The sequence below is a fragment of the Anomaloglossus baeobatrachus genome, chromosome 6 (genome assembly GCF_048569485.1).
Source record: "Anomaloglossus baeobatrachus isolate aAnoBae1 chromosome 6, aAnoBae1.hap1, whole genome shotgun sequence".
Classification (NCBI taxonomy): Eukaryota; Metazoa; Chordata; class Amphibia; order Anura; family Aromobatidae; genus Anomaloglossus; species Anomaloglossus baeobatrachus.
The window spans coordinates 32,350,518-32,363,017 of NC_134358.1; the positions used below are offsets into that span (position 1 = coordinate 32,350,518).

General features: G+C 42.6%; 1 protein-coding gene across 3 annotated transcripts in view; it reads left to right on the forward strand.

The window, feature by feature from the left end:
* ZFAT (zinc finger and AT-hook domain containing) overlaps positions 1–12,500 on the forward strand; it is a 259,690-nt gene that overhangs the window by 218,799 nt on the left and 28,391 nt on the right. For all 3 annotated transcript variants that reach the window (XM_075352843.1, XM_075352844.1, XM_075352845.1), the window contains one exon: positions 10,679–10,797. In XM_075352843.1, coding sequence (XP_075208958.1) covers positions 10,679–10,797 — 119 coding nt within the window. The remainder of the gene's footprint in view (positions 1–10,678; positions 10,798–12,500) is intronic.

Genomic DNA, 12,500 nt, shown 5'->3' on the forward strand with positions numbered 1-12,500 from the left:
ATTCTGTATCTCCGCGCCTCGCATCATTCTGTATCTCCGCGCCTCGCATCATTCTGTATCTCCGCGCCTCGCATCATTCTGTATCTCCGCGCCTCGCATCATTCTGTATCTCCGCGCCTCGCATCATTCTGTATCTCCGCGCCTCGCATCATTCTGTATCTCCGCGCCTCGCATCATTCTGTATCTCCGCGCCTCGTATCATTCTGTATCTCCGCGCCTCGTATCATTCTGTATCTCCGCGCCTCGTATCATTCTGTATCTCCGCGCCTCGTATCATTCTGTATCTCCGCGCCTCGTATCATTCTGTATCTCCGCGCCTCGTATCATTCTGTATCTCCGCGCCTCGTATCATTCTGTATCTCCGCGCCTCGTATCATTCTGTATCTCCGCGCCTCGTATCATTCTGTATCTCCGCGCCTCGTATCATTCTGTATCTCCGCGCCTCGTATCATTCTGTATCTCCGCGCCTCGTATCATTCTGTATCTCCGCGCCTCGTATCATTCTGTATCTCCGCGCCTCGTATCATTCTGTATCTCCGCGCCTCGTATCATTCTGTATCTCCGCGCCTCGTATCATTCTGTATCTCCGCGCCTCGTATCATTCTGTATCTCCGCGCCTCGTATCATTCTGTATCTCCGCGCCTCGTATCATTCTGTATCTCCGCGCCTCGTATCATTCTGTATCTCCGCGCCTCGTATCATTCTGTATCTCCGCGCCTCGTATCATTCTGTATCTCCGCGCCTCGTATCATTCTGTATCTCCGCGCCTCGTATCATTCTGTATCTCCGCGCCTCGTATCATTCTGTATCTCCGCGCCTCGTATCATTCTGTATCTCCGCGCCTCGTATCATTCTGTATCTCCGCGCCTCGTATCATTCTGTATCTCCGCGCCTCGTATCATTCTGTATCTCCGCGCCTCGTATCATTCTGTATCTCCGCGCCTCGTAGCATTCTGTATCTCCGCGCCTCGTATCATTCTGTATCTCCGCGCCTCGTATCATTCTGTATCTCCGCGCCTCGTATCATTCTGTATCTCCGCGCCTCGTATCATTCTGTATCTCCGCGCCTCGTATCATTCTGTATCTCCGCGCCTCGTATCATTCTGTATCTCCGCGCCTCGTATCATTCTGTATCTCCGCGCCTCGTATCATTCTGTATCTCCGCGCCTCGTATCATTCTGTATCTCCGCGCCTCGTATCATTCTGTATCTCCGCGCCTCGTATCATTCTGTATCTCCGCGCCTCGTATCATTCTGTATCTCCGCGCCTCGTATCATTCTGTATCTCCGCGCCTCGTATCATTCTGTATCTCCGCGCCTCGTATCATTCTGTATCTCCGCGCCTCGTATCATTCTGTATCTCCGCGCCTCGTATCATTCTGTATCTCAGCGCCTCGTATCATTCTGTATCTCCGCGCCTCGTATGATTTTGTATCTCCGCGCCTCGTATCATTCTGTATCTCCGCGCCTCGTATCATTCTGTATCTCCGCGCCTCGTATCATTCTGTATCTCCGCGCCTCGTATTATTCTGTATCTCCGCGCCTCGTATCATTCTGTATCTCCGCGCCTCGTATCATTCTGTATCTCCGCGCCTCGTATCATTCTGTATCTCCGCTCCTCGTATCATTCTGTATCTCCGCGCCTCGTATCATTCTGTATCTCCGCGCCTCGTATCATTCTGTATCTCCGCGCCTCGTATCATTCTGTATCTCCGCGCCTCGTATCATTCTGTATCTCCGCGCCTCCTATCATTCTGTATCTCCGCGCCTCCTATCATTCTGTATCTCCGCGCCTCCTATCATTCTGTATCTCCGCGCCTCGTATCATTCTGTATCTCCGCGCCTCGTATCATTCTGTATCTCCGCGCCTCGTATCATTCTGTATCTCCGCGCCTCGTATCATTCTGTATCTCCGCGCCTCGTATCATTCTGTATCTCCGCGCCTCGTATCATTCTGTATCTCCGCGCCTCGTATCATTCTGTATCTCCGCGCCTCGTATCATTCTGTATCTCCGCGCCTCGTATCATTCTGTATCTCCGCGCCTCGTATCATTCTGTATCTCAGCGCCTCGTATCATTCTGTATCTCCGCGCCTCGTATCATTCTGTATCTCCGCGCCTCGTATCATTCTGTATCTCCGCGCCTCGTATCATTCTGTATCTCCGCGCCTCGTATCATTCTGTATCTCCGCGCCTCGTATCATTCTGTATCTCCGCGCCTCGTATCATTCTGTATCTCCGCGCCTCGTATCATTCTGTATCTCCGCGCCTCGTATCATTCTGTATCTCCGCGCCTCGTATCATTCTGTATCTCCGCGCCTCGTATCATTCTGTATCTCCGCGCCTCGTATCATTCTGTATCTCCGCGCCTCGTATCATTCTGTATCTCCGCGCCTCGTATCATTCTGTATCTCCGCGCCTCGTATCATTTTGTATCGCCGCGCCTCGTATCATTCTGTATCTCCGCGCCTCGTATCATTCTGTATCTCCGCGCCTCGTATCATTCTGTATCTCCGCGCCTCGTATCATTCTGTATCTCCGCGCCTCGTATCATTCTGTATCTCCGCGCCTCGTATCATTCTGTATCTCCGCGCCTCGTATCATTCTGTATCTCCGCTCCTCGTATCATTCTGTATCTCCGCGCCTCGTATCATTCTGTATCTCCGCGCCTCGTATCATTCTGTATCTCCGCGCCTCGTATCATTCTGTATCTCCGCGCCTCGTATCATTCTGTATCTCCGCGCCTCGTATCATTCTGTATCTCCGCGCCTCCTATCATTCTGTATCTCAGCGCCTCGTATCATTCTGTATCTCCGCGCCTCGTATCATTCTGTATCTCCGCGCCTCGTATCATTCTGTATCTCCGCGCCTCGTATCATTCTGTATCTCCGCGCCTCGTATCATTCTGTATCTCCGCGCCTCGTATCATTCTGTATCTCTGCGCCTCGTATCATTCTGTATCTCCGCGCCTCGTATCATTCTGTATCTCCGCGCCTCGTATCATTCTGTATCTCCGCGCCTCGTATCATTCTGTATCTCCGCGCCTCGTATCATTCTGTATCTCCGCGCCTCGTATCATTCTGTATCTCAGCGCCTCGTATCATTCTGTATCTCCGCGCCTCGTATCATTCTGTATCTCCGCGCCTCGTATCATTCTGTATCTCCGCGCCTCGTATCATTCTGTATCTCCGCGCCTCGTATCATTTTGTATCTCCGCGCCTCGTATCATTCTGTATCTCCGCGCCTCGTATCATTCTGTATCTCCGCGCCTCGTATCCTTCTGTATCTCCGCGCCTCGTATCATTCTGTATCTCCGCGCCTCGTATCATTCTGTATCTCCGCGCCTCGTATCATTCTGTATCTCCGCGCCTCGTATCATTCTGTATCTCCGCGCCTCGTATCATTCTGTATCTCCGCGCCTCGTATCATTCTGTATCTCCGCGCCTCGTATCATTTTGTATCGCCGCGCCTCGTATCATTCTGTATCTCCGCGCCTCGTATCATTCTGTATCTCCGCGCCTCGTATCATTCTGTATCTCCGCGCCTCGTATCATTCTGTATCTCCGCGCCTCGTATCATTCTGTATCTCCGCGCCTCGTATCATTCTGTATCTCCGCGCCTCGTATCATTCTGTATCTCCGCGCCTCGTATCATTCTGTATCTCCGCGTTTCGTATCATTCTGTATCTCCGCGCCTCGTATCATTCTGTATCTCCGCGCCTCGTATCATTCTGTATCTCCGCGCCTCGTATCATTCTGTATCTCCGCGCCTCGTATCATTCTGTACCTCCGCGCCCCGTATCATTCTGTATCTCAGCGCCTCGTATCATTCTGTATCTCCGCGCCTCGTATCATTCTGTATCTCCGCGCCTCGTATGATTTTGTATCTCCGCGCCTCGTATCATTCTGTATCTCCGCGCCTCGTATCATTCTGTATCTCCGCGCCTCGTATCATTCTGTATCTCCGCGCCTCGTATCATTCTGTATCTCCGCTACTCGTATCATTCTGTATCTCCGCGCCTCGTATCATTCTGTATCTCCGCGCCTCGTATCATTCTGTTACATTAACTATACAATACACATCTGCTCCAGATCACAGAATGTACATCCAAGAGTATACAGCGGGGGGAATAAGTAATGAACACGTCACCTTCTAAGTAAGTATATTTCTAAAGGTGTTATTGATATGAATTTCTCACCAGATGTCGGTAACAAACCATCCAATCCACACAGGCAAAGAAATCAAACCATAGATGTCCTTAAATTTACTGATTTGTAATGATAAGAAATGACACAGGAAAAAAGTATTGAACACGCTTTCTGAAAGTGAAAAAACTTTCTAACTCCAGCGGACAAATTTGAGGATGCAGATATATTGCAAATCTTTATTTTGAAAAAATTCCATAAAATTGGAGCCACACTTCTGGGCGGTGAAGGAAAAAGATTAGGAGTGGTAGCCTGCTTGGACTACGTGTTTCGGTGTACAAGCGCCTTCCACATGACTACACCGAAACCGTAGTCCAAGCAGGCTACCACTCCTAATCTTTTTCCTTCTATTAACTCTGACCTTTTAGTTCCTTCCATACATTTTCTATTGGATTCAGCTCCGGTGATCGGCTCGGCCATTCTAGCAGATTTAGTTTCTTTATCTGAAACCTACTGAGAGTTTCCTTGGCCGTGTGTTTGGGATCATTGTCTTGCTGAAATGTCTACCCTCGTTTCATCTTCATCATCCCATTAGATGGCAGCAGATTGTTTAAGAATGTCTCAGTGCACTTATCCTACAGAGGTTTGCCAGTGCCGTATGCTGAAAAACGGCCCCACACCATGATGTTCCCAGCTCCAAAATTCCCTGTTGTGGTGTTTTTGGGGTGATTTGCCTTTTGGCCTCCAAATAGTTTATGCATTTTGTCATCCAAGAGGTTCAATGTTGCTCTCATCTGACCAGACTATATTCTCCAGTATTTCACGGACTTGTCTAAATGTTGTTGAGCAAACTTTAAACGCTCTTGAACCTGCTTTTTGTTCAGCAGTGGAGTTTGTGTGGTGAGCGTGCATACAGGAGCGTGCATACAGGAGTGTGCATACAGGAAAGTGCATACAGGCCATGGAGGGGGAGTGCATTACTTATTGTTTTCTTTGAAACTATTGTACCTACTGATTCCAGGTCTTTCTGTCGTCCTCGACAGGTGGTCCTTGGCTCTTGGACAACTCTTCTGATGATTTTATTTTTAATCCTCTGTATGAAATCTTGTGGGGAGCATCTGATCGTGGTCAGTTTATTGTGAAATTATTTTCTTTTCACTTCCGGATTATGTCCCCAATAATACTCACTGGAGCCTTCAGTAGTTTAGAAATTCTTCTGTAACCAATGCCATCAGTATGCTTTGCAACAATAAGGTAGCAAAGGTGTTGAGACAGCTCACTGGTTTTACCCATCATCAGATGTTTGTGTGGCCCCTTGGTAAGGAGACACCTCTTTATAGGCCATGAAATGAAACAGCTGATATAATTTTTCACTAAGTAACAGGATTGCTTTCTAATTACTAATGGATTTCAGCTGCTGTTAGGACTTAACGTGGCTTTATGCACATCTTTTTTCAGATATTGATTTCTTTTTCCCTGTATAATTTCTCATTAATACACATCATTAAATTTATGGACAGCTATGATTTGATTTGTTTACCTGTGTGGATTGGATGGGTTGTTACCGACATCTGTTGAGAAATGTCATTAGCAATTTTAGGAATATATTTGCTTAGAGAATTGGTGACATGTTCAATAATTATTTTACCCACTTTAACTACTATAATACTGTCCCTATGTACAAGAATATATCTGCTATAATACTGTCCTTATGTACAAGAATATAACTACTATAATACTGCCTCCTATGTACAAGAATATAACTACTATAATACTGTGCCCTATGTACAAGAATATAACTACTATAATACTGCCCCCTATGTACAAGAATATAACTACTGTAATACTGCCCCCTATATACAAGAATATAACAACTATAATACTGCCCCTATGTACAAGAATATAACTACTATAATACTGCCTCCTATGTACAAGAATATAACTACTATAATACTGCCCCCTATATACAAGAATATAACTACTATGATACTGCCCCTATGTACAAGAATATATCTGCTATAATACTGCCCCTATGTACAAGAATATAACTACTTTAATACTGCCCCTATGTACAAGAATATAACTACTATAATACTGCCCCTATGTACAAGAATATAACTACTATAATACTGCTCCTATGTACAAGAATATAACTACTATAATACTGCCCTTATGTACAACAATATAACCACTATAATACTGCCCCTATGCACAAGAATATAGCTACTATAATACTGCCCTATGCACAAGAATATAACTACTATAATACTGCCCCCCCATGTACAAGAATATAACTGCTATAATACTGCCCCTATGTACAAGAATAAAACTACTATAATACTGCTCCTATGTAAAAGAATATGACTACTATAATACTGCTCCTATGTACAAGAATATAACTACTATAATACTGCCCCTATGTACAAGAATATAACTACTATAATACTGCTCCTATGTACAAGAATATAACTACTATAATACTGTCCCAATGTACAAGAATATAACTACTATAATACTGCTCTTATGTAAAAGAATATAACTACTATAATACTGCCCCCTATATACAAGAATATAACTATTATAATACTGCTCCTATGGACAAGAATATAACTACTATAATACTGCCCCTATGTACAAGAATATAACTACTATAATACTGCTCCTATGTACAAGAATATAACTACTATAATACTGCCCCTATGTACAAGAATATAACTAGTATAATACTGCCTCTATCTACAAGAATATAACTACTATAATATTGCTCCTATGTACAAGAATATAACTACTATAATACTGCCTCTATCTACAAGAATATAACTACTATAATATTGCTCCTATGTACAAGAATATAACTACTATAATACTGCCTCTATCTACAAGAATATAACTACTATAATACTGTCCTTATGTACAAAAGTATAACTACTATAATACTGCCCCTATGTACAAGAATATAACTACTATAATATTGCCCTATGTACAAGAATATAACTACTATAATACTGCCCCTATGTACAAGAATATAACTACTATAATACTGCCCCTATGTACAAGAATATAACTACTATAATACTGCTCATATGTACAAGAATATAACTACTATAATACTGCCTCTTATGTACAAGAATATAACTACTATAATACTGCCCTATGTACAAGAATATAACTACTATAATACTGCCCCCTATGTACAAGAATATAACTACTATAATACTGCCCCCTATGTACAAGACTATAACTACTATAATACTGCCCTATGTACAAGAATATAACTACTATAATATTGCCCCTATATACAAGAATATAACTACTATATTACTGCTCCTATGTACAAGAATATAACTACTATAATATTGCCCCTATATACAAGAATATAACTACTATAATACTGCTCATATGTACAAGAATATAACTACTATAATACTGCCCCCTATGTACAAGACTATAACTACTATAATACTGCTCCTATGTACAAGAATATAACTACTATAATACTGCCCCTATGTACAAGAATATAACTACTATAATACTGCCCCTATGTACAAGAATATAACTACTATAATACTGCCCCTATGTACAAGAATATAACTACTATAATACTGCCCTATGTACAAGAATATAACTACTATAATACTGCCCCTATGTACAAGAATATAACTACTATAATACTGACCCCTATGTACAAGAATATAACTACTATAATACTGCCCCTATGTACAAGAATATAACTACTATAATACTGCTCCTATGTACAAGAATATAACTACTATAATATTGCCCCTATGTAAAAGAATATAACTACTATAATGCCCCCTATGTACAAGAATATAACTACTATAATACTGCCCTATGTACAAGAATATAACTACTATAATATTGCCCTATGTACAAGAATATAACTACTATAATACTGCTCCTATGTACAAGAATATAACTACTATAATACTGCCCCTATGTACAAGAATATAACTACTATAATACTGCCCCTATGTACAAGAATATAACTACTATAATACTGCTCCTATGTACAAGAATATAACTACTATAATACTGCCCCTATGTACAAGAATATAACTACTATAATACTGCCCCTATGTACAAGAATATAACTACTATAATACTGCCCCTATGTACAAGAATATAACTACTATAATACTGCCCCTATGTACAAGAATATAACTACTATAATACTGCCCCTATGTACAAGAATATAACTACTATAATACTGCCTCTATGTACAAGAATATAACTACTATAATACTGCCCCTATGTACAAGAATATAACTACTATAATACTGCCCCCTATGTACAAGAATATAACTGCTATAATACTGCCCCCTATGTACAAGAATATAACTGCTATAATACTGCCCCCTATGTACAAGAATATAACTGCTATAATACTGCCCCTGTTTGTGGACATTGTCGGTCTGGCTGTCATTATCCCGTGTGTATAGAGGATTTCTGTAATTAATCCCTTCCAGTCGCTGGTGATTCTGGCAGTCGGCTCCGTCATATAAAACTTATTTCTGTCACTTGCACTTTTTGTGAAAAACTTTTACAATCAAAACTGATCACGGAAAGCATCGTCTTGTTAATAAGTCTGTAATTAATCAAGGCAGCGCGTTTTCCCTGGGATTTTGGTGCATAGCGCTGCCATTATTATCTGTCAGCTCGAGTGCATGAAATCAGTGTGGATGTTCGGCGTCTGATTAGACGTAATCACTTGAGGCCACTGAAGAGCGAGGATTTGCTTTGCCATTAAAATCTGTTATCAGTGGATGTCGCTCGTGGAGGCGACCGCCGTCACATACAGAGCGGATCCTGCCTCCAGGAGGGAAAAGGTTAACGCGCTGCGCCGCGGTTGATAATAGAGACAAAATATTATAATTGCCGTTAATTTGGTCCGCGCTCCAATCTACCCAGCATGCTCTCTGCTGTAGCGCGGAGATCAGCGCTCACAAAGGATTAAGAGGTGAACGATGGGAAAGGGTTAATTCCACCGAAACACTGCACAGTCTGACTCTAAACAGTTCAGCTACTTTGGAAATTCTTCAGTGTTTCTACAGGTTTAGCCTTCTTCTATGTTTGTTTTTCCCTATTTTGTACTATAGCTGCGCTGCCAGCATTGCTAAAAGCTCCAGCTCCTTCCCACCATCAGTCATGTTACCTATGTATCACCTATAGAAGAATAGAACAGCTATAATACTGCCCCCTATGTACAAGAATATAACTACTATAATACTGTCCCTATATACAAGAAGATAACTACTATAATACTGCTCCTATATACAAGAATATAACTACTATAATACTGCCCCCTATGTACAAGAATATAACTACTATAATACTGCTCCTATGTACAAGAATATAACTACTATAATACTGTCCCTATATACAAGAAGATAACTACTATAATACTGCCCCCTATGTACAAGAATATAACTACTATAATACTGCTCCTATATACAAGAAGATAACTACTATAATACTGCCCCTATATACAAGAATATAACTACTATAATACTGCCCCCTATGTACAAGAATATAACTACTATAATACTGCTCCTATGTACAAGAATATAACTACTATAATACTGCCCCTATATACAAGAATATAACTACTGTAATACTGCCCCCTATGTACAAGGATATAACTACTATAATACTGCTCCTATGTACAAGAATATAACTACTATAATACTGCCCTATGTACAAGAATATAACTACTATAATACTGTTCCCTATATACAAGAATATAACTACTATAATACTGCCTCCTATGTACAAGAATATAACTACTATAATACTGCTCCTATATACAAGAATATAACTACTATAATACTGCCCCTATGTACAAGAATATAACTACTATAATACTGCCCCTATGTACAAGAATATAACTACTATAATACTGCCCCTATGTACAAGGATATAACTACTATAATACTGCTCCTATGTACAAGAATATAGCTACTATAATACTGCTCCTATGTACAAGAATATAGCTACTATAATACTGCCCTATGTACAAGAATATAACTACTATAATACTGCTCCTATATACAAGAATATAACTACTATAATACTGCTCCTATATACAAGAATATAACTACTATAATACTGTTCCCTATATACAAGAATATGACTACTATAATACTGCCCGTATCATGTAACATGTGACTCGTCCGTCCTCGCTATTCCAGCTTCCGCTTTTGTTTTCGGTGACTCGCACACGGCTGCTGATCGCCTCTTTGTTATTCAGATATATCTCGAGGTGTAATTAATATTTGAGTGTTTCGGGATTACAGATGCTAATTAGCCGGTGCTTTTGTTTATTCCCCTTTTATTTCAGAGGCCGCGTGTCGTGCGGTGACATTATGTGAGTGTAGATGGTCCTATGTTCTGCAGTGTTATTGTCCTCTTTTGTCCTCCTTTGAATGGTCTTATAATATGTGATTCCTTCCAGGGGCGGTTTGTAGTCTGTGCTTTCATTCCCGGTTCTTCTTTATATCCCGGTCTCTTGGTTTAGGTGGCATAAAGTGCCCCGTGTGCAGCTTTGTCTACGGAACCAAGTGGGAATTCAACAGACATCTGAAGAACAAGCACGGCCTGAAACTGCTGGAGAGCGACAAAGACGTCGGGTGGGAGGTAAGAGCCGGACGGGAACAGCTGGGGAAACGCGCCAATAAATGTGCACACGAAATGTGATGTTAGGGGAAACCATACCACGGATCTTTTCTTCTTCTATGAAACATGTCTCCACAACCCCATTACTAGAAATATTATCTGTTGACTTATCCTGCTAATTACAGACCGGTCTCTAATCTCCTCTTTATCTCTCCTCTGGAACGTTTGGTCCACTCTCATCTAATCTGCTGACTCTTCTAGAATCTCGTTTGCTACATAATCTGCCCTTACTAAAGTCTTTTAACTGTTCGCTCTCAGCTGAATCTAATAGCCACTAGTTGCTGTAGATTACTCATGGTCTCCTCAGTGCTGCACTGCCCTACATCTCCTCCTAATTTGTGTCTACCACCTTATTTGTCCTGTGCATAGGTCTGAACCGCCCTACATCTCCTAATTTGTGTCTACCACCCTATTCATCTTGTCCACAGTGCTGCACCGCCCTACATCTCCTCCTAATTTGTGTCTATCACCTTATTCATCCTGTCCACAGTGCTGCACCGCCCTACATCTTCTCCTAATTTGTGTCTATCACCCTATTTGTGCTGTCCACAGTGCTGCACCGCCCTACATCTTCTCCTAATTTGTGTCTATCACCTTATTCATCCTGTCCACAGTGCTGCACCGCCCTACATCTTCTCCTAATTTGTGTCTATCACCTTATTCATCCTGTCCACAGTGCTGCACCGCCCTACATCTCCTAATTTGTGTCTTCTACTCTTTGTCCTGTCCACAGTGCTGCACCGCCCTACATCTCCTTCTCATTTGTGTCTACCACCCTAATTGTCCTGCCCACAGAGCTCCACCACATCTCCTCCTAATTTGTGTCTATCACCTTATTTGTCCTGCCCACAGTGCTGCACCGCCCTACATCTCCTCCCAATTTGTGTCTACCACCCTATTTGTGCTGTCCACAGTGCTGCACCGCCCTACATCTCCTCCTAATTTGTGTCTACCACCCTATTTGTGCTGTCCACAGTGCTGCACCACCCTACATCTCCTCCTAATTTGTGTCTACCACCCTATTAGGGCTGCCCACAGTGCTGCACCTCCCTACATCTCCTCCTAATTTGTGTCTACCACCCTATTCATCCTGTCCACAGTGTTGCACCGCCCTACATCTCCGGGGCAGGACTTTTTGGGTTGGGTCCTCTGTGATGATTCCTCCTCCTGCTTTGCCTCCTTTTCCCTATTTAATTTTCACGCCGCCATTATCGCTGTTCACAGCATGCATGCGCGTACCGTGATCTCCGACGCCATTTTACTGAGGACACTGGAGTTGACTATGAGCAGCGGCTCGTGTGCATTGTTGTTGTGGCAAGGTCTTCAATAAAATGTCTCTTAAGTCACCGCATGCACGTACCGTGATCTCCAGCACCATTTTACTGACGACATTGTGGAGATGACTGAGCGGCATGGACGCATGTGCTGATGGGGAAACAAAAATTGCGCATGCACTGCCTCTCATATTAGTCTTTGCAGTGTCTTCAATAAAATGGCGCCAGAAATCACAGTCTGCAGATGGGCCGATACCGGTGCCATTTTATTGAAGACAACATCACAATAGCAATGCGCATGTGCTGCTAACAGCGGTGATGGCGGCAGCACGGAATTAAAATTTAAAAAAGGAATGATCAAAGAGGACCTGACCCACAAAGTCCAGCCCC